The following is a 24,665-nucleotide window of genomic DNA, read 5'->3' on the forward strand; positions in this document are numbered from 1 at the left end:
ACAAACTCAGAAGATGCAACTAGGATAGGGAATGTTTCAGCTTTAAAGGAGGTTGGCTATCGATCAAGAGGCCTAAAATGTCAGATCCAACAGTGCTTGTATACGGAGTGCCCAAAGAGTTTACAAAGGACGAAATCCTGGAGGATTTATACTATAAAAATTTTAAAGATTATGAATTTACCCAGGATGAGGTAAAAGATGAAGTAACATTCAGATTTAATTCTGGATCTGGAACTAATGCAACTAATTGGGTCATTGGTTTCAGCCCTCGATTATATAAATGCTTGTTTCGTAATGAAAGAATTTTCCTTGGATTCGGTTCCCATAGGTTTCGGGAATTCACGGTGGTAAACAAGTGTTTTAGATGTCTGGGTTTTGGACATTGTGCACAGTCATGTTCTCACAAGACTGTTTCTTGTGGTCACTGTGCTAATAGGGATCATGTTTTCGCTGAGTGCCCTCACAAGGAGGACCCTCCACAATGTATCAATTGTAAGAGAAGAAACAGAGATTTTAATCACTCCGTAAGGGACATTAAGTGTCCTGAGTACATGAGAGCAGTAGAATTAGCAAACATGCGCATTAATCATGGATAATAACTCCTTCTCTGATTTTACCTCTGGAGCTTTGCAAGGACACAGAGATTTAAAAATTTTGCAAATAAATGGTCAGCGCTGTCGGGCTGATGAAATAATTGTGATTGCCTTGGAGCATTGTATAGACATTGTTTGTATACAGGAGCCATTTTATTCCTCACAAGTGGGCGGGGCAACCCATAAGATTATGGGTTTTCCTTCTTCTACTAGAATAGTAGCAGCTGTGGATGTTCCTCCAAAATCCGCTGTTGTGATTTTTAATCAAGACCTTGTTGTAACGTCAATCACGGGTTTGTGCTCGGCGTGTATGACCAACATTCTTGTGTCTTCAGAAGTTTCTTCTTTCTGCCTGGTGTCACTGTCTTGCTCTCCATCGGAAGATATTCAGATAGCGCTTCATAATTTGGAAAATATTTGTTTAAGATATGCATCCCATAATCTCATCGTGACTGCTGATTTTAATGCAAAATCACATTTTTGGCACAGTGGATATACTGATGTGAGAGGGAACCAATTTTAAGACCTCGTATTATCTCATAATCTTGTTGTTCAAAACCTTCCAAATAAGCTGTTCACCTTTTCAACTGTAAATGGAGAGTAATATTGATGTTACTGTGACATCTCTTCGTATGTGCGATTCTATTTTGAACTGGGAAGTCAATTCTGGCTTAGTAGATAGTGATCACCGTGCAATTTCATTTGATCTCTGTTTCGAAGTAAGGGAAAAGAGCTTCGCTACGAGTGATCTGTCTAGATTTTCTATGGACCGTGTTAACTGGAACAATTTTAAAAATTATTTGACTACAGTTTTCGATAGTTATAATGGTGAGATACCTGGAGAGAGTTTAAATGCTATGACAGCTTATGAAGCTGCTGTTTTTGCAAGAAGAACTGTTCTCAGAGCCTTTCTTTGAGAGGCAAACCTGGTGACTGGATTGTCTTCATGGAGTTTCACTATTTGTTTCTACCTCTGCATAGCAGCTGAGGTGTTGGACCTGATTCATGGTGTTGGGTCTGGTGCTCTGGTTAGTTGTCTTTTGTGCTGCGATCATGAATACTCCCTTCTGGATTCTGGGGTGCTGGATCTGATTCATTGCGTCGGGTCTGGTGCTCTAAAGGTTCTATTATCCATGGCGTATAGTTGGAGATTTGCTGGATAGTACCTTTATTGGTTTTGGAGGTTCCAGTGTATGTGGAAAAGCAACTGAGGAAATATTCAGTTGAACTGTGATTTTTGAAGTTTATAGTTGTGCCATCCAGACTATTGAATATTATTATATATTTTTTTTTTTTTTCCTGCTGGCTCCCTTGTATGGGCAACCCGGGGAGCAGGATTTCATGCGCGAATTGCGCTACAGTAAAATCAGACTCAGGTAATTTAACACTGCTTAATACTTTTCCAGGACTGCTTTGTAAAGACTACATATTCCCAAGTTCTCAAGGTAGATTTGGGCTTATGCCTGGGAGCTGCCCAGATTAAGAACACACTTACACACGCACACACACACGAGAGTTTAATGTTATGTCAGAGCGTACAATTATGTGTAAATATATCTTGTATATAAATATCTTGAGACTATATTGTGTGTAATTAATAAATAAATGAAAAAAAAAAAATGAAAATGTCTACATACATGTCAGCATACCATTGGTTCCCATTTATTTATTTTTAAACATATTTCAGTTTGTATTCAGCGTATTTTCATTAAAATTTATTAACATGTATATTTAGAATGGTACATAAAAATAAGCAGTTTGTATGCTAATACAATGGATGGTGTGAAGGCCGAAAAACCTGGCGTACTGTCTAGTTTTCTAACCTTCAAATTACCCATAATCTATAAAGATATTGTCTGTTTAACACAGACAATATGTTTCTGTTACAACGAGGTTCTTTTTACTTCCGAACTCCTCAACCAAATCTGTGCTACTAGAAAAGAATATACCTTCCAGAAGTAAGGCACACCTTTCTTTACTTTCCTTTCTTCTGTTTATGTTTCCCAATCATCAGTTCTATCCGTGATACTAGAATAACATAGGCTTCAACAGTCTTTCAAAAAAAGTTATCACCTTTTCTTGTGTCAATAACTTTCTTCCTGCACCATGCTTTCTTTGTCGGTAAGGTTCTTCGGAATTCCCAACCCATAATAAATCCATGCTAATAGAAAATAATGAGCTTCAACAGCTTTATATAAAAATATAAATCTTCATTTAATTTCGTTTCTTCTGGTTTCTGCGTAAATAACTACTGTACTTACTTCCCAGTTCTCAACCAATCCATGTTACTATGCTTAGCATAAAAAAAAAAAAAAAAATTCTTTACACTGACCAACCGTCTTTCTCGACCTTCAGTCTATTAACAATAATGATGAGCTTTAACACCTTTTAATAATTATTCGACACAAAACGAACGTCAAAACATATGTCTTAACCATCACTGATAAAGATTCAACTACAAATTCACTAACTTAAGTTTTCTTATTCCTCATTTATTTTATTTACTTCTGGTTCCAGGAACAATCTTGGCTTCGTATGTATTTCAAATTAAAACAAGTTTTTCATCTCAAAATCACAACCAACAGAAGTAAATGCGTAATCAAGATTACTTTGTTGTTTCCCAATCTTTATCCCTCCATGGTACTTGTTCTCCACCGTAAAGTACAATGAGCATTAAAAACGAAGGCAGATAGTACGCTCTATCTAATATCAAGTTACCCCTGTAATACGTTCCCTAAATTAAGCACGACATATTAAATGTTTGCGTTTTGGTACGCACAATTGTCGTGACCTTCCTTTAACAAGCGCAGACAAAATATGAGAAAATTATGGATAGGAGCTCATTTATTACTCGGATTCGAGTTTGTAGTAGCTGTACCATACAATAAAAATATACCAGGGGACATAAAATATGCCTTCACGACGTATTAGTTCCCAAACAGTAAGCCAAGAGGAGTTCTTTCCTTTTTCAATTTAACTCCCCAGTACACAAAATTACGCACATAATTATATGCATGAACGCGTCCATTTAATTTAAAAGTGCTTCGTAAGACAATCGGTTTGTGAAATTCCTGTTGCAGTCACTCATTGCAGGTAATATTTATTTAGATTCTATAAGTACTGTATATCAAAATCATCTTCATTGAATGCCTGGACGAATTTCTGTGTACAGGGGTTAAGTTTGGTTTGCTTCAGAACCCTTCTTTTGGAGATCATTGATATCTTCAGTTAATATGAAAGTCTCGACATCGACGTTGTAACTTCTTAGAGTGGCTTCCTCTAGAACAATGTTTCTTTATTTGTGGTTCTTGCTAATCGGTAAACATGTTTTGTATATAATACCATTATTTTTGTCGTTTCCTGAATAGATATCTTTCCATTTTACAATAAACATTCAAATTTCCTGACATTTAAAAAAAAAAAAAAAATGACAGTTCATAAATATTTCTAGAAAAAATTGACGATAAAATAAATTATCACAAAAATAATATCTCTTTACTGGTACGCCCACCCTGTACTTAATGTGAAAATTATTTGTGAATTCCTGCATTTCATAATTCTGCAGTTTTAAAATCTCTCTGTGAAACCGTCAAAATTAAAAATATTCAATTATTTCACATTCATTCCTAACTTTTGGAAGGCAGGTATATGTTGTCCTCTCTTGCACAACCGCTTTTTCGTCCTCCTTTTACCTTAAAAACTACGTACGTACTTACACTCAGCTATTATCTCCAACGAAGGAACAAAGTATTGGTCACAAACTACAGCCAACATGGCACACAAATATCCTGTAATCAGAAAATGTATGATCACATAGCCTTGCCTTCTTTCTTCTTGAGTGAAAAGATCTTCTGGAAATTCTTCTATAGATGCTGGTATGCATTCTGGAACAGGCGATTCTGCGTTTCCGTACGCAATCTGGGATACTGAAATTAAAGGGAAAAAATGAAAATTAAGTTCACAGAAATATAAAATTGAATAATATTACATGCCTGCCATATGAAGAATTAAAAAATAAAAAATGCATAAAAATGTATAAATGTAACAATTGGCCAACCAACTGTTCTAATATGATGCATTTATATTAATAAATTACAATCAATGTTTATTAAATGCAGCTTTTCAATTTTGTGTGGGGGTTTCCTTGAGTGTTTCGGGTAATTGACGTCCAATCTAAATTTAATTTTACTTAATACTGAAATATAAAAGAAACTGTTTCTCCATGAGGTGTTTTTTCACTTAAATAAAATATTTATCGGTGTATTTTCTACAGAAAATTAGTAATGAATCAAACGCTACGCAAATCAGGCTATTTTAGATTAGCGTCTGAGAAACTCGTGTCATGATGAGCGTGTTTCATGTGTAAATTACAGTCGGTTTGTCTCATTTTAGATAAGTGATACCTCCGCATAAGCCGTTTATTAGATATGTATATAGAAAGTAGTAGTAGTAGAGGCATTTGATGCAAGAAAGCAAGCTTATGTAGCATCAAAATATTTCACGCATCCATTCCCTCTAAAAGTTTGTTTAGTTCCTCCTTGAATTTATTCAAGCTATCAACTTCCACAACGACAGATGGAAGTTTTTTCCAGCAATCAACTACCCGCTGGCTAAAGGCAAATTTCTGCACATCTATTCTACAACTGTCTTTCCTCAATTTAAATTTATGCCCCGTCATGTTCGTAATCTGAGCAAGAGGAAGAATCCCAACATCATTGAGCTTTCTCAACCCATTCAAGGCTTTATACACCTCAATCAGATCACCTCGCAGATGCCTAGTCTCCAGACGCAGCAATTTGCAGAACTTAACCTTTCTTGGTAAGAGGACTCCTTTGTTCCCCTCACCAGTCTTGTTGCCCTTCTCTATACTTGTTCTAGCAACTCTACATCATTCCTAAAATGAGGCTTCCAGACCTGTATACAATACTCAAGGTATGACCTAACCACTGTCTTATACAAAGGATAATCGCCTTTTCCCTACTAGCAAAATTCTTGTATATCATTGACAGTGACCTGCTGTGGCAGCCTGTCTGCACTGCTCAATTACTCCCAGATCTTTTTCATTTTCTACCACCCTAAGTATCAAGGGTAGCAAACGCTTCAGATTTTCTATATACTAATCTGAAGAAACGGAGGGGATCAGAGAAACATATATAGGGTATATCTACTTTCCGCTCAACTAACAAACATTCTACGTTATTAACAAAAAGAATAGTCACTTATCGGATTGAAAGATAACGTTTAAATGACCATTTTCAACACTAATTTCAGGGTGGGGAAACTGCTCATGCTACTCGCAGCCCAATTTCATAAAACCGGTAAATAGTCTATTTATTCGTTAAAATAGTAAATACTGAAAAAATATCTTTTCATTCTTAAATAAAGGCAGTGATACAGAAAAGAAACCCACATCGCGATCAGTTGTGTTTATGATTCTGTTCCTCTCCTCCTCTTGTCTAGGGATCTCGCATTACTGAACACTTACTTGGCAATCCTCTGTTTCGTTTCCTTCAGGTATTGAACAATTACATTTATTTTATACTTAATCCATCTATGTATAAGAATTTGCTCCTTACTCTGTTTTCTTAATATAAGTTTTGTACTGATTATTATTGTTCGTATTGATTTTGCAACTTTCAGCGTTCTCACCATTATCTAGGGTCTGTGTGCCCTGTGGGTGAGAGGTCTGTATATATATATAAATTCATTTTCTAGTCATCAAATGAATGCAAATTCACTATGTACGCATAAATTCGTTTTTCAAAATCGAAACTAGAATATCCTAAGAAAACAAAATTTTCAAAACACCAGTGCATATAATGACATTACAGCTGAACGCCACTAAGCATCAACCGCGGTTTGCTTTTCATCAATTAACAGTCGCTTATTAGTAGCACAAATCAATGAGAGACGAACACAAATGCAGTGTTAAGCTTTGAGCCAATAACAAGTCAGTATGAGAATGTTTCCATAAAGTTGAACAAATAAATAAATGTCCGTTTTTACTATGCATAGCCGAGGAATTTTCACAGAATTTGCAACTTCACTGTAACTGTTTATCTCAACCAACATAACAGCGCAACAGATAAGTGTATAACGTTGATTGCCAAGTGACACCGCCCCCCCCCCTGCCGACTCCGCCGCAACAGCTAACAATGGGCTGTGCACTTTTGTGGCGGCGTACTTACTCGATATGGCAACGTGAGAATTTATGTCCGCGTACGTTACCCCTGCACTCCAGGGGTAACGTACGCGGACAGGCGTCCAAGGAGTAGAGCTCCTTGGACCGCACCCAGCCAAAGGTGCGGTCCAAGTAGCTCTACTCCGGTCAGCCAAAAAACAAAGGGCGGTTACAGTGAACCACCACTGGAAGATTAGAAAAATGTTGCCTGATCTGACGAATCCCGATTCACGCCGTATCCGTTTGTGAATGGAATAATGAGCATGTCACAAGACAGATTGTACTGAATTGGTTCCAGCAACAAATGTCAACCCAGTTGAGCAACTATGAGGTGGAAGATAAAGATCCGCAATCATCTAATTTTCCACAACTGTGGAAATAAATTAAGTCAACATGGATCGGCATCTCTACGGCACGCTTTTGACACTTCGTTTAGACCATTCCACCACAAATCTAAATTGTTCTGAAGGTTGATTGATTCGATAGGCCTAATACCAGCTTAATATCGAAATTGATTCGATATTAGGCTGGTATACCTAATGAAGTGGCCACTCAGTGTATATATCAACCTATAAAAAATTTGTCAAAAAATTGTGTGAAAATGTAAATTATAACTCTGTTCGCTTTTTACAGATGAGAATAATCATAAATATGGATATAAAGGCCTGGGTTAGAATCCCATCTCGACGAGACGAACTATCCCCCTCACAAAATGGATGCTTCAGTCGGCCTCAAGCAAGAGTTCCATGCTTTTATTTCTTAGAAATTTGAGTTTTACATCCAGCAAAACTAGTAAACCAGACAAAAGAATAAACGCTATTATAGGCACAGTATACTGATGCATCAGCTTAGTTGCTTAATGCCCTTAACTTCCCCCGTCCCTTTCTGGGGGTGCACAAATTAATTGAAACACCTGATATTAAAGTTGTAGTTTTTGTAATGGCTGTATGACATAATTATGAACATGCAGTGCAGATTTTTTTTTTTTTTTTTGTTTGTTTCTTGCACATAGTACTGTGAAGAAAAGATGACAAAGCTGATGTTTGTTTGGAAGTGATATAAGAAAGCACAAAGAAAAATCTGATAGGACGAATTGTGAAAGAAAATCGAACTGAAAAGGATTGTAGCCCGAAAACATACCACTGTCTCAAAAAATAATTGTAGAACTTAAATGAGTCCAGCAATTCAGTTACTAGCAAAACAGTTCGGCGAGAACTTCACAAAGATGGAATTTATGGTGGAGCCGCTTTTGCCAATCCCCATTACTGATGGAAATGCTAGAAAGAAGATGCAGTGGTGTAAGGAGCACAAAAACTACTCTTCGTGATTGGAAACGTCATATTTTCAAACGAATCATCACTCACACCACTTTTTCTAACATCAGCGAGAGTTTGTTTGGTGAATGCCAAAGGAAGCGCATTATGCTGACTGTCTTGCGCCAACCGTCAAACGTGGAGAAGGAACAACAATGGTTTGGGCAGCAATATTTTGGTATTCTTTAGGTCCTGTCAGGACCCTGAACGGGAGAATTACTGCTGCTGATTACGTTTATATTCTATTCTGAGTGACCACGTTCGTCCCATGGTGCAAACATTATTTTCCACAAATGATAACATGTTTCAAGATGATAATGCTCCAATACACACAGCCAGATGTGACCATGCCTTTAAAACAGTTGCAGTGTTGCATTTCGATTTTTATTTGCAGCATGGAAAAGTAATAGTTTGCCCCGATCGTATAATACTGTCTTACAGCTTGCCTTGCAGTTGCGAGTTTTTGTACTCTGTAGCCACTAATTACAGATTCTTGACACGCATTGTCTCCACTATTTTACCTGGTGATGTCCCACTTCATGAATTCGTTTATATCGCCTACTTTTTTCCTATGGTAAAGCATTAATGACTACACTAATGCTATTCGAGTGTACTGAAGCTAATTTCAATACATTACTAAGTAATAGGCCATTCTATATAGATTCCACAGGAGACACTATCATATCGCGATGTCACAGTCTAATATTTTTGTAGGGCAGTATATAATTTCGAAAAACTAGAATAAAATTCTTGGTTAAACTAGGTGTGACACAGTAAACCTTTTTTACAGAAATGACTTCAAATTTGTCTACAGGACTATCCGACCCTGAAAGGTGTTTTATAAAATCTATTTAAGTTGTTTCATTATCTCAATTGCAGTAATAAATAAACACATTTCTTGAAAATACAAACCGACTACTTGTTCAATTAAACTCTGAAAGTACTTTTCCTCTTTAAATCGCATTCGTAACTGAGATTAGAGTACTTAAGATCTAAGAGCACTTCTTAAATCTCGTTTATCATAAATTTTGAATGGTGAACTCTGATCAGATACTTCAAGGCTGGAACACCTAGGGCAAAACGTAAATACTGGATTAAGCCTCTAGACATGTTTGTTTTGTTTGGTTGATTATCAAGGACGGACCTCCTTGCTTCTACTAACCCAGTGACAAAAACTGCGTTACAATTCTTAGATTCAAGGTCGCCCAGTTATATTTAGTTCTGATACCAATTTTAGGCTTTCTCTGATTAAAAATGTTTGTGTTCATATGGAAGAATTCATGCCAAACATCACTTAACGAATAAGGTGACAAATATTTCGCCTTATTCGGTTTGATACAATTCAATCAGAATCGAATTGTTATTCCGTGAAATCTAATTGATGTTGAATCGAAATGGAAGATGGTAGGCTACAACGGACGGAGATTGTTATAAATCATAAATATATAGGGTATAAAACTGTACAGACAGATTTGCACATGATATGACGCCAATATCTGGTACTGAAGCCTTAAAGAAAGTTGCGAAGAATATGGAATAATATTCTTCATTTTTTAAAGACCGAAATTGTGATGGTAGGAAAAAATGAAAATATATATATATTTTAAAACGGATGATAAGATCATATTACATGGATAAATACAAATATCTTGGCAGGTATCGGCTAACAGGTGATGGGAGAAGTATAGTGGAATACTGAGTCAGAAGCGTATTGAGTTGAAGAGGCTAGTTAAACGTTTTGTATGTAGCGCCATGCTTTATGCATATGGGACCTGAGCACTAAAGGAGATTATTAGAAAAACTGAAGATTTTGACATGCGAGTATGGAGACGACTTGAAAAGATGAGATGGACACATGGAAACAAGCAAGTATTGAACGAATAGGAGAAAACGCACGATAAAGGCTATAAGGAAACGAAAGAAAAACTGAATTCCACGTTTAATGTACGGAAAGAAAGCTTGCTAAGAGATATAATTGAAAGGAAAGAGAACTAGAGGAAGGAGGATTGGAAATGTTGCATGTTATGATAAAGGCTAATAAGTAACTTGAGCTGAAGGAGAGGGCCAGAGACAGGGAGAGAGTGATGTAGTAGCGTTCTAGCTGTCATGAACTTACCTGTGACATAGAACTGATATGACAAGAATCTCCCTCGCCATTATCACAACCTGATATCAGCTGGCTGAAACACTGAGGTGAAACCCCCTATAAAATGTTTCGCTGGTCAACTTAGCATCCACAAGCTGATGAAAGTGATAAAGGTTTTTTTTTTTTTTTTTTAAATCTCATAAACGTAGTAACATCCTAGTTCGAAGAAAGCTCCAGTTTATGGAGACAACCTACATGAAAAAAAACTATACTGAAAAATAAAATTTTCACGAGAACTATTTGAGAGCATAGGGGAATTGTGGCTGTTGTTCAGCAGGTATTAAATTTGTCACTTTTTATCTCATGAGGTTGCAGTTCTACTCATATTCTTGAAATTTTACCTTTTCATCAGTCCTAGAGTTCAGAGCGCCCTCTGCAAGAATTAACCTTAGGCTACCCAGTCGCCCTCACCTGGATTGGTGAGCTCCATTTGTTTAAATTTGGGACCCATTTCAAGTAGAAGTCCGAATTTGCTGCACCCTACTAAAGAATAGTGCATTATATACAGTGTTATATATCTTCGCTGAATGTATACAGAAGCATACCTTCAAGAGGAATAAGTCGACTCCATTTCTTTGTCTTGATAATTCGTGCTTAATCGTATTTTCGCTGTTTAAGTCGATGCCCTTTTCTTACTGTTATCTTTCACATCTCAAAACATGTCTCTCTCTCTAGAGTACTTCACAGTAAAATCTACATTAAGAACTACTGTCTGCATTTTAATTCAATTATTTTTGCTCTTTACAGTTTGCATTATGACATATAATTATACTGTACTGCAACTATAAAGAAAGCGGGACGTGTTCTCCCTTATGTAGAACGTGAAGAAACCAAAACTTAGATGTATGGGTGATGAGTGACATCGCTTTTATTAATACTGTATGGGTACCCAATCACTTCTTTATTGTCTGTGTAGTACTGTATACAAATTCATTTCTCTACAAAAAATGTCTCAATATGGAAGAGCGCAGTTTGGTATAAAAAACTGATAATCCCGAAAGTTTACTTTTCGAGGGATAAATCGAAAAATAAACCAGAAAATGTAACTCTCTATAAATTCCATGAACTATTTTTGTCTGGCGAAGATGAACAAATTCTTGGATTCTAAATGTAAATAATAGTGTATATTTGTGTAAAAATGTATGTAATAAATTATAAATATATTAGTATTAATTCATCATTCTAACCTTAAACACGTGGTGACTTTAATTCAAATTTAGGATTTTATGCTGGGCGTGTAAGTCTACGATGAATTTTAGATGATTTTTTGTCTCAAAAGGTCGACTTATATGCCAAAACATACAGTAGTTTGAGAAGAGAATGTTATGTTATTCGGTGTCATATTTTTCTCTATATTTACTATTTGAGGACACTATTCAATAACAGACTTTAGCTTACGCTCACTTTTAAAACGACTAAAGTTCCTGGTGTGGGGGGGAGATATGACAACAGTATCCCTAAACCGGAAATACAGACAAACAAAACATAGAGTTATGCTTCGCGTACTTAATATAGAGAATGAAAATCAACGGCACATACTGTTCTTAGCCTTCTGAAAATCAAGAAATGGGCTAAAATTCTTTACAAACATTTAGGCGAAGAATGACAAATTGAGAAAGTTCTGTTACAAGCAGTGGTTGTTTTAGCCGATTTAAATTGTGTACAAAAAGTGAGTCTCGTTCTTTAACTAAACGTTGGTTTTCCAATGAATGTGCAAAGGCTGTTCAAGATAACAATGTTGCCTATCGCATCTGGCTTGCATCCAAATCTCCAGGTTCATTTTCTGCCTATACCAAAGCTCGCAACAATTCTAAAACAGTTATTAATCAGTCCAAACTATATTTCGAACAGGCTGAGAGTAAACAACTTGCCTCTTGTCCAAATGGTAGTTGAGCATTCTGGTCTCTTGCCAAAGCTTTGGCCGCAACTTTTGCCCATCTCTGTTCCCACCTCTGTCAAAACCATTTGGTTCTATCGCCACTTCAACCAAAGATAAAGCTCACCTTGCTAGCATCCCATTTTTTTTCCAACTCGTGTGTTGATGATCTTGGTAAACCACCTCCCCGTCCTTCCCATTGCCTTCCGTCAAAAGGATGCCAGAAAGATTTTGAATAATCTTGATGCTAAGGAAGCTCCATGCTGTTGAACTTACTCCTGTTTTGTGTCGCCTTTTTTTCACTTTCTTATTCCAAAGGTGTTTTTCCTTCTGCTTGAAAATTTGCTGATATCCAGCCAGTTCCTAAAATGGGTGACAAATTCCTCCCATCCAATTATCATCCCATTGCACTTCTACTCTTTCTAAAGTAATGGAGAAATCAATTAACCACCAACTCTTAAATTATCTAGAAACCTTCCATCAGATCAACGATCGCCAGTATGGATTCCGTCAGTGTCAATCCACTGGTGATATTCTTGCGTATGTTACCTATCTATAAAATATCGGTGTAAAGACATTCGTTTAATTTTATCTCATATTATGGCTATAGTTAATTCACGCTTATATCGTATTATGCCTTTTGCATTTATATTTTATTACAGTTACTATGGACAAATTCAATAGGAAAGTTTTGTGAAACTCAAGCAAGTGCTCTTGACATTTCAAAGGCTTTTGATTGTGTTTGGCATAAAGGGTCTTCCAAATAAGCTTCCATCTTATGGTTTGCCAACTCTTTATTTCAATTGTGTATCCAGTTTACTCTCTGACTGCTCACTTCAGGTGATGGTTCTCTGTCTTCTAACTTCTTCACTAACGCTTGTATTCCCCAACGTTCAGTTCTTTCTCCCACTCTTTTCCTCTTGTATATTAATGACCTCCTTCCATTGACCGGAAATCCTATTCATAGTTCTGTTGATGATAGCCCATTGCGTTCCATCTTCCAGTTTGAGAAACCTTGCCTTGCACAAACAGCTTCAACTTCTCGAATATCCATACCAATTCCTTAAATTGTGATCTCCAGGTAATTCTCCAGTGCAGCAAAGATAATTCGGTTGATTTCAATCCTTTTATACTCAATGCTTTCTTATATCTCGCAAAACGAATTATTCTGCTCCTATGCTTATCTTTGATGACACTGATTTCTTGGCAAGATCATATTTACTTTTATTGGGGATCACCCTCACTTCTGATCTCTCTTGGCATAAGCACATTACAAATTCTGCATCTAAAAAACTTAGTTTTTTCTTCCAAACAGCTGTCCATTCTGTAAAAATCGCAAATCTGCCATAGCATGGAATATTGAGAGGAATCATCAGAGTATTTGCGAATCCATAAGATAGAGGTTACAGAAAGATTTTTTGAAGGAAACCTACGCTATGCTATAAGTCTGAAACAACCAACGCCTAATGAACTTATATGCTATGATTTGTTACACAGTAAAATAATAAGTTAATAGATAACCAATTATTAAGTGGTTGCGTCGAACCCGTATGTAAAGTTTAACCATGTAAAATACATGTATGCTGTTGCATAACCTTAATGCCCTCCTGTCATATGAATGCTGTGCAATGTATTTATTTATTTATTTACTGAATAAATAATAATATTATTATTATTCATCTTCATATGCAACTAAAGACTGTGTTGCGCATCACCCTCCACATCAGCTAGTATTAATTAACTAGACAGCATACTTACACATCACCACCCATATACGTGAGCAAGCCAACACTAGGGGATTAAGGTATGTGATGTTCATTGTAAAATTATATTTTATGATTTGCATAAAAATAATAAATAAATTTTCTGTTTATACTTCGGGACGACCAAACGGTCAGAGGAGTTCACAAGATAGAAAGAATACAAGAAACAGCACCGTATTCAGCAATCACGGGCTTGAACCCCGGTCACTCAAGGCACGTGTATTTATGCACCCGCGCGCCTGACCACTAGGCTACGGCGGCCTTCATTAGTATTTAAGTTCAACGCCTTACAAGGACTTGACGTGATTCCCGACATATACAATTGGAGAACCGAACTTTACAGAAGTCGGAGACTGTCAGTACTTCAAATGTTAGTAATTCATTCTCTCTCTCTCTCTCTCTCTCTTGACAATCATCTGGTCGTTTCTTGGAAGAAAATTAGCATTAGTAGAGGCATTTGATGCAAGAAAGCAAGCTTATGCAGCATCAGCCAAAAAAAAAAAACCCACTTCCACTTCACCCCTCTGTTCGTTCAAAATACCTGTCCAGCTGAGCCTTAAACTTATTTAGGCTATCAACCTCCACCACAAGGGATGAAAGTCTGTTCCACCAACCAACCACCCGCTGGCTAAAGGCAAATTTCCGCACGTCTATCCTACATCTGTCTTTCCTCAATTTGAATTTATGCCCTCTCAGGTGATTTTTCTGGGCTAGAGGAAGAATCCCATCAGCATTGAGCATGCTTAAACCATTCAAGGCTTTATACACCTCTATCAGATCACCTCGCTGGTGCCTAGTCTCCAGACACTGTAATTTGCAAAACTTAAGCCTTTCTTCGTAAGAGCACCCCTTTGTTCCATTCACTAATCTTGTTGCCCTTCTCTGTACTCGTTCCAGCAGCTCTACATCCTTCTTGAAATGAGGCCTCCAGACCTGTATACAGTACTCTAGGTGTGGCCTGACCATTGCCTTATACAATGGAATAATCACCTCCTTATCCCTGCTGGAAAAATTCCTGTATATCATTGACAATACTCCATGAGCTACTCTTGCAGCCCGTCTGCACTGCTCAGAGAACTTCATATCTGCCTGCACAACCACCCCCAAGTCCCTTTCATTCTCTACCACTGTCAGTGTAGTACCACAGAGTTGATACGTTGCTCTGGGGTTGCTGTTTCCCACCCTTTCTCAACCTTTCCAGATCCTGTTGCAGCAGCATAGTGTCAGTAGTGTCCTTGACAATCCTGCCAACCTTTGTATCATCTGCAAACTTGGACATTAAGCTTGATATACCATCATCAATATCATTTATAAATCGAAAATGTTCGATTCAATCATTTTATCAACAGATATCCTAAGAAGTGAAATTACCACACCACACCACATTCACCACACTCCAGCAACGAATTTAATTGCGACCAATTCACGTTTCCAAACTATTCTAATAAGAGAATCAGTACCGTCAAAGACCCACCCCCCCAGTGTTTATCTCCCTTCCTTCCTTGTGCTTTTAATGTCTTCCATCCGTTCTTCATCTTTCTAAAATTAGAGTTATTTTAGGTATAAGTGTTGAACCTTATGATCTCCTGTCATTGGTTTGTCCTCATTCATTTCATAGACACAAAAAATGTATCTTATCTCGCCTATTGTTCAGAGCTATTTTTCCCCACCATGTGACTAAAGAAGTGAACACCTGTATCACTTGGTATTTTATAAATACTTTCTGGTGCTTTACGTTCTGCTACACGAATTATATTTTCGTTTAGTTCAGAGTATTGTTTAGCAAATGACACTGGTTTCTGTCTATGAAAACCAAAATCCATTTGCTGTTCTTAAAATATATCGCACAACTCGGACAATCATTTTACAATATATTAAACAATGACGAAATATTTAAGGAATTTCTAAATAGCTTCAAAATAAATGACTATTTATACAACACACATCAATTAAATCAATCCAAGTACACTTGGTTAGAAGATAAAGCACCGCAGCTAGGTTGACATATTTCTTAAGATTAACTTATATTTTAATAGTTAATGAAAAAAAAAAAAAAGAGACACTTGTATCATGTGAAAATTTTGTACAAGCTGTTCAATTGAAATGTTACCACTTCAATCTGAACGACACAAATTGGCTGCATTTCCGAGAGGGGAGAAGGAGGGAGTTCGCCGCCAATCTATATTACATTTTTAGTGGTTAACTTTGATAAATTTCTTATGCAAAATTCTCATGTGGTATAAAGTGTCTTTATAAGTGTCTTTATTTCATTAACTACCAGATAAAATCGCGTAATGTGCCTCTTTCACCTAATTTACTAAAATTTTATTTTCACTAATAATTTATTTTCACATACATTTCTTACTACAGAAACTATTAAGTAAAATCTGTCATTAAATCGCTGCTACCATTTTATTTTATCTGAGGATTTCAACACACTAAATAGTTCCGTATAATCGTCTTTTTTCTATGGAAGTTATAAATTATTTGTACAACAAAATTGATAAAACCTATATCATCTTCACACAAGAAATCTAATTTCACGTTGAAAATAAAACACTAATGCCGCATTAAATCTGACACTGATTTATTGTCATTTTACTTTAAATCTAGAATCGGAGCTTAATATTATATCATAAATGTTTAAATGCACTGGTGACAAAAGATAATCAACAAACAAAACTTCTACATCTCAAAATATCTCACTGTACTTCTTTAAGTATACGAGTATTTTAGTATGAAATGTGATTTGATATCCAACCAAAGTTCTAGAATCCGTAAATAATTGGTGAATCACGTAGCAAAATGAAGCACAAATTGGTAGGGTCAGTTCTATGTGGGTGTGATAAGTGCATTGCACCCGGCTCGCACTCGTAATGAAAGCATAGAGATTCTGAGTTTGTATACTCGAACATAAAGCATCATTTGCTTGTTTATAGATTTCTCAGCCTTAAGAATTTTGGGTGCATCGACTAATCAGATCATAGTGAGTAAGTTCTTATGGTCTGATGTATAAAAAAGTGTGTATACACAGATCTTTCTAAAAGATTTATTTTATGTTTTGAGAATCTGATATTTAATTTGATAATTGAGCGCAATGTTCTGTATATCTGTAACGATAGCAAATATTTTTCAATTTTTATTTTTATAAAAATTAGTCTTTGAATAAATAATTAATCACTGCATCTGTTCAGTTTTTCTGCACCTTGTTTGGTACAGTTGTTTCCGGTCGAGCAAACCTGAGAGAAAGTAAAGTCAAAGAATGACTAATAAGCTTAATTATATTGAGTGATTAATGTCAATTAATATCAGTTTACGGATTATTACGGCTTCTTTTCTTTCTCTAGAAGGGCAGTGTTTATTAGTTTTCACTGTCAAGTGGCACCGTGGGCCTCCCCTAAAACAGAATCAGTTTTTCAGTCTGAAATTTAGTTAATCTGCAAAGATTCCGTGATTCCATTTTTGATCAACGCCAGTTGTGCTGGCTGCAATTGAAGCGGGCCCTTCTTTCCATTTACATAAGTGTTGGTTAACTTCCAAAAAAAGCCCCTTTTTTGAAACAGAGATCCACCAGAGTATTTTTATGACCAGCGGTAGATTCCTATATAAGCTAATGTACAGCACGGCCTCTTTGAATCCTGTGACTAAGTGACCCTCGAGTGGTTGCAGATCGTGACGGGTCTCCGTAGAGTTCTTACCCACTGCTGCCAAAAAAAATGGATATGTAATAGAAGAGGATTGTTCCTATTCCAAGTGAAGGGCAGTTGATCAAGTTACATTTTATACGTCCGTTTGAAAGAATATTTTCGTTTATTATTAGTTCCATCAAGTTCAGAATATTTTTACTACCGGTATATGTAATAAAATTATACTTATTTTTACTCATGGGAGTATAGTTAATTTTATTTTTTTCCCCACAACTTTGTAACGATGTGTAGGTTGATATCAACATTAAACGAATTTCATGAAAAAGAAGCCACATTCCATGTGTCACGATGGTCTGGCAGAAGTGCTCTTCCCCGAAGATTTACTTACCTATTAATTCCCTCCCCAATTCCTCTCCAAATCATTATGCATTGACTAGCATAGCAAAAAACTGTCAGCACTTTACTGAGAGGTTTTGCCTTTTCTTCTTCTGCCTCAACCATTCCAAGTCACTTTTTTTCGTCCTTCTAAATATTTTTTCTGAGCCTTGTTGCGTTTTTCAGGTCGGAGTTTTATGAACGCAGTACTTAAACAAGTATTATTTTATGTGAACATTAGATAAATTACCACTGCTACCATGGCAGTGAGGGTTGTGTAGCACGCGGCCGACAGCACTAGAGGGAAAACTATTGTATGTTAACTGGATATTTCTGTCAATGTTAGTATATGCATGGTGCCCTAGTAATGTCTGTAGTAGAAATTCTCTAAGGGGGACGGTTGTGAATAATTAAATAGTGGTAGGCTCTAAAATTGGAATTTCTGCACCCCACCGAGTCCTGTTAAATTATTTTGGTGTTTAAAATATCAAACTGTTATCAGATACGGCAACGATACCCTTACCTTTGTGTCTGGGCTTTGTACGAACAGTTGGAAATCGTTGTTCCTTTACTTTATGTAATGCAATTGCTGCTATCAGAACAATCAATGGAATTAGCCACACTAGTTTTCTACGGCTGGGTCGGGACAACCCCTCCTCAGTAGTTACAACAGGACTCATAGAAATCACGCTTCTAGATGGGGAACCGCTGGTATGAGAGCTATCAGTCTCCTCAAGGGGCTATTATTCAAGCACGTGCGCAAAGAACCTGGAAAACAGATCAAAGTTAAATGTACATGTACCATTACGACATATTGGTTGGTCAGATCGGACTGGGAAAGCGATAAGGAGAATAGATAGGGGACTAAATTTCATGATTCATTCTCCACATTATCTCGGCTCTGACCTTTTGTACCAAATTTACCTGTTAACCATCAAGTCATTCTCTCGTTTCAGAAAGTTCCGCTATGTTTATTAAGCTTAGCCATTTAACGCAAAACACAATGCAATCCTCAATAAATACGTAATAGCTAAGAACGGTAATCGAATAGAGAAAAAAACTTATTCTAACTGCAGCTATATTTGAACAGAAAAGTAAGATAAAAAGGCGAATTAGTGTGGAGTTTTTAATAATGTTATTTAAAAAATTATTAGGAGGAATTGAACAAAATGCATTTCATTTGAGAATGTGCACTTTACTAGATTCTATAAACGAAATCAATTGCAAACCTCCAACAGTAGTAAAAAAATAAAAACAAATGTATTCATTTGTTCACATTTACTCCTCGGATGAGGAAGTGTGGTTGGATTTCTGAAACAATAGTATAACTATAAAAACACTTTTAAAAAAATATTATTCGTCTGAGAGATTGTTCTTTGCTCTAATTCAGAGGCACACATTGCCATAACTTTTTTTTTTTTTTTTTTTTTTTTTTGTGCTTCACACCCTGGCCAAGGTAATCGATCTTTACGGAGGGCTCTGGATTTTCGTTCCGGAAACTCGGGTTTTTCATATGATACATAAAATTTACCTTAGCTGCTTTTCTTCTTACTCTAAACAACCAATGAACCAAATTCCTTCTTTTTGCCTTCATGCAACTAGATTCTTGACTTGGATTTGTTTTTTTTTTTTTTTTATGTTTGAACGACTAGTATCGATGTTTTCCTATGGCCGCCGTAGCCGAGTGGTTAGGCAAGAGGGTGCATATGTGCACGTGCCTTGAGTGACGGGGGTTCAAGTCCGTGACTACTAAATACGGTGCCGTTTCTTGTATTCTCTCTCTCTACCCTGTGAACTCCTCTGACCTTGTGGTCGTCGCTGAGTGTAAATTCACAACTAGATTGTTTCAGATGCATTTGGAAGTTGTAGAGATGCATTTATTCCGAAGCCGACGACAAGTTTTTTTTTGATAATCAGCTGACCACCCGTGGTCTTTTTTGAATAGATGAGAAACTTCATATGCTGTGATTTGTTTAAAAGGGTCAAAAACACGTACTTGAAAAGATGTTTTCTCCAATGGCTGCGCACAAGCCTCAATAATATGAGTAAATAAAGATTTCAAATTAGTTTTATTCCTGAATTTTAATGGTGAGGCAATCAATGGAAAGATTCCTACTTTCACCACCCAGAAGTACTTAAATTAATCCAGCGTATCGTATTATTTCATAAGGGTGTCAATCTCGGATATCCAAACCTACCTCGTTTAATAAATGTTAGTACTCAGAAATTCAAAGAACAGGGACGTTCATGTTTTCAGATGATTATGCATTACAAAAACCTTTAAATTATCACACATGGTAAAATTCCGAATTTAATGACTTCCATGTGATCCTATTTATGAATTATGAAAGTTTCAGTACTGAAAGCTCCATCCTTCATGTCACTGTATCTACCTGAAAGAAGCAGTGAACATCTCACGATGAACTTTCAACCTATGGACTTCCATCCCTCTTATATTTATTTAACAGTTACCTGGTATTATTCTGAACTCTTCGATATCATCATCTTAGGTATTAGACTCAAGTTGTTTGTAATCTCTCATCTAAAAACTTTATATATATAACGATAACGTTAAAACTTGAAGACTCCAATTATATTTCTCCACCTAACAGGAATTTTTTTTTTTTTTTTGTATAAATAAATTAATACCAGAGTTTCATCCAGAGTTTCATCCATTCTTCCTTAACTATGCCTTGCATAGTTAAGGAAGGTCATTACGTGGTTGTTTTCCCATGAAGATTAATTACTATATTTAATAACCACTCTTATACCACGTGAAATTAAAAATATAGTTTATTAACTTTATAGCCGAAATCACTGTACATTTAAGGTGACGTTTCAGGAATCTTACCGATACCCATCATCAGACCATACTGCTCACGGAATCCTGCTTGCCGATGCTACCACTATGCGCATCAGGTTCTGGTAGCATCGGCAAGCAAGATTCTGTGAACACAATGGTCTGATGATGGGTATTGGTAAAATGCGCGAAACGTCACCTTAAACATATAGTGGTTGGGGCTATAAGCTTAATAAACTATATTATTAATTTCACGTGGTATAAGAGTGATTATTAAATATAGTGATTAATCTTAACAGCCTTATGGCTAGAACGATATAAAAGCATGATTCAGCATGCTGAAAGCACTAATAGAAAAAGCATGATTAGGTGTAGTAAAAGAAATTCATTAACTTTTTTGCACCTTACTCAGGCGAAAAAGTTAAAGGATTTAATAGTGTTAGTTTAATCACAAGTTTTAGGAACTTCTTTATGTGCTGTAGTATAATGACTAATGTATTATGATAGCGTAGCTTAATTTTCAGCACTCACCTCTTGAACGAGCTGCTTGGATGTAACACTACGTCCAAGCGGATCATTCAAGAGGTGAGTGCTTAAGCTACGCTATCTTAATACATTAGCGTCAGTTTATAATACAGTGAACTGGGAGAAGTGAGGCGCACTTCTGAATAGCTTCCTCAGGCACAGAAACATCTTGTCTCTGAGTAGGTGAAAAATGAAATGGAGATTACATTGTGATATCCTTGCTATAAAAACATTATAGGATATTATTAAAATATTATCCGCTTCAGTATTTTGATGTTAAATTTTCGCAGTAGTTATCTTCCAGACGATTTCATCAGTCACGCCTGTAAAAGACATTCATATCCTGCTACTTGGCTCGATATTGGTGTATTCCGTTGTTATAACAGCTCGGTTCTCTCGCTTCTCACATAGACATCTTTGTCTCATGATTAAAGCTTCTGTATTGGTAGCTGAACTGGTATATTGGATCGATCGATATCAAAATAAAAATCTGACAGGACTTCCACGGCTCTCGAATCGAAGAAGCGAGTCAGGGTTAGAACGAACCATATCTATGCTTGGTCCTACATATTGTTTAGGTGACTGTTCCTCTATAAGTTAATTACTTATAGGTACAATATATATCTTGGAGGGTTGTATATAGATTATCCTCAGTGAAATTTCCCGGATCTGTGCAGAGTGCGTTCAAGTATTGTAGTGTTTTTCCGTGATACTGATTACAAATAATTAGATTATTTTTTCAAAAATCTTTTTTTTTTTTTTCGAAGAATCCTAATTTGGAAGGACTGTCTTCAGAGGATGGACCTATTTCTGGTCCGTTTATCTTGTTCCAATGCCTGAGACAATTCCACTGACCGAGGTAGCATCATTCCGACGTTAACAGTTTCTTTTTAAAATAAAATAAAGGCCTGAAAGTAACCTTCAGAATAGTAGGTCATGCTGTATTTAAGCAATAGCCTATTGCTTAAATATAGCAATATAAGTATTATTGTACAATATGCGAGGCATAATATTATATGGGTTTAAATTAACTATATAATATCGGTGTAGATACACCATAGTTTACCCATAAATTAGACTACGTACGTTGTGTGAAGGCATCGTTTTTAATTGTATCTCTTATTGTGGCTTCCTTCACAACGAGATACCAGGTATTGAACTGCTTTGAATAAGTAGCGCTTCTTTTGTAGAGAAGACTACTGTTATTTATTCTCAGTGGATACCACCACCCAGACGGTCACCGTTTCAAAGCTGTTGGCATCAGCAGTTGGTTGTTGAGCACATCAAATAGCTCATCCGTAAGAGCGACACAATTCGAATATTAAGTTTTATAGCGCAGGGTGTACAATGATTACATCATGTAATCATTGTACACCCTGCGTATACTCGATGGATCTCGTGCGAGCCTTTTGTTAAGTTTTTGGAAATTATCTTGTTTAAGTGACTGTTCGTCTATAAGTTAAAAAAAATAGTTTTACAAAATTAACAGGCTGTATTAACCGTGGATGATCCTTGACTGAAATTCCTCTCGAGCGAGTCCCTTTTAACAAATTGGCAGCACACCCTCTTTGTACAATTTTTTCATATTCCCTCGTTATTGTACAAAAATTGTACAATTTTTTCATATTCCCTCGTTATTCCCCGTCCACAAAAATGACTAGAAAATTATAGCATTAATTTCGTACCAAGCTGACCCACAAAATTAAAAATAGATTAAAACCCAGGATTATTACTTTTTTTTTTTTTTTTTTTCAAAATTAATATTTTATACTGTAGTATGATACTGTTGCACTACTTTCAATATAACTGCCTAAAGTTTCTGCATAATACGTTAGTTATCATCAGTCCACTGTAGCAGTTGAGCGGGCATACGATATTTCGCCACGAGGCCCGTCTATGACTGAAGGAATTTGTCAACTTGTTCAATCAAAGCTATTTGCTGACATTAGGCAGAGGAAGTGGTATTTTTTACCAGAGTAGGTATTCCGATGTTTTTTCAGCCCATACATCATGTAAATCCTGAACACACACAATTTAGCCATAGAGTACACAGATGGAAGGGCAGTAGTGTTGCTACACGTGTCTGTACAAGTTATAATAACACGGATAATTCGACATAGGGTTGGTAAACGGCAGGCCAGAGAATAGGTAGGTAGATCGGTAATAATTACCGTCGTTCCTGGGAAAAATAAATAGCAAACATCAAGCAGAAATATACCTTTGCTGAAGTTTAGGGTCGTTGCAAAAGAGGGGGCGCGTTGGATGCAATGCACCCTGGCCCGGACCCCAATTTCTTTTTTTTTTTTTTGGTAGTTGTTGGCGCATCGGGTTCTGTGGCCATAATGCACCTCCCAGGGTTTTTTTTCAGTACTTTGATCCAAGCCCGAGGCGCGATACGAACCCGCGACCTTTGGGTTGCCAGGCAGGCACTTTACCGCCCCGGCTAGCCCGGTCCCCTAAAGCATTTCTCAAGTATTATTATTATTATTATTATCTGTTTATTTCCATAAGGAAACCACCCCGGGACGGCAAAGTGCCAGGAGGGTGCTAAGTACATATCAGGATACGAGATACTACGTGCAGTGGGTTACATATACTGAACACGTAGTCTCGTCCCGAAATATTATATACACATTCTATGTTTAATATATACGGTATTTACACATTAATGATTCTGTACATACATTATACAACTCATATATTTACAATTCACTAATAATTCCATCTATAACTTACATATTTACATAACTGTTACAGAAGGTATATTTTTCCAGTCAACAAATTATTATTGTTCCTAAAGCAGAAGGCTTCACTTTTCTTCACAATTCTTTGGTACTTTGCAGCCGATTCATATTTCGGTAAGTCTGTACGAATCCTGGAAGATCTCTTTCCAGTATGTTGCATCCTCACACAGTTTTTCGGCATCTATGTGCAGAGAGTTAAATATTTTCGCTGCATTTGATGGGAAGAATCTTTGTAGGTTACTAAGATTGTTCAGGACTGAACGCAGTGGATTATTTAGTTCTCCGCAACGTCTAGCAGTGGCACGCGGTTTAATTAGAATATTGTCCAGGACTGGAGCATCTACTCTGCCTGTGAGCATTTGCGAGAGTGTGTATGTTCCTGTTAATTGTCCGCTGCATCCAGGGTGTGATGTTAAGGTTTGAGTAGAGAATGGCCCTTGAGATAGTAAAAGGGTGAAGTAGTATACCATAACTATAACAAAGGAAGTGGATCGCTCCAAACCAACGATACACCCGGAAACCATTGCATGGCCCTGCTCAATTTTGTTTATACTGCATTAGAAAACAGGCGTTGTGCGTCGGGTTACATATCATCCAAGTTTCTTGCGACGACCGGCTAACTGGTTAAAATAAATTTATTAAAATAAATAAATAATATAAGATAAAATTTAACGCTTTTATCTTATATAAGATATAAGATAA

General features: G+C 36.5%; 1 protein-coding gene across 1 annotated transcript in view; it reads right to left on the reverse strand.

Annotated features, from left to right (window-relative positions):
* The window catches only part of LOC150090958 (sodium/potassium/calcium exchanger 5-like), a 66,418-nt gene that overhangs the window by 24,647 nt on the left and 17,106 nt on the right, over positions 1-24,665 (reverse strand). The window contains exons 2-3 of the mRNA XM_090380854.1: positions 18,418-18,662; positions 4,310-4,519 (exon numbers count right to left, since the gene is read on the reverse strand). Of these exons, the coding sequence (XP_090236980.1) occupies positions 4,310-4,519; positions 18,418-18,574 (367 nt within the window). The 5' untranslated portion in view covers positions 18,575-18,662. The remainder of the gene's footprint in view (positions 1-4,309; positions 4,520-18,417; positions 18,663-24,665) is intronic.

The sequence above is a fragment of the Mastigoproctus giganteus genome, chromosome 1, assembly GCF_048544385.1.
Source record: "Mastigoproctus giganteus isolate SK-2022 chromosome 1, ASM4854438v1, whole genome shotgun sequence".
Taxonomy (NCBI): domain Eukaryota; kingdom Metazoa; phylum Arthropoda; class Arachnida; order Uropygi; family Thelyphonidae; genus Mastigoproctus; species Mastigoproctus giganteus.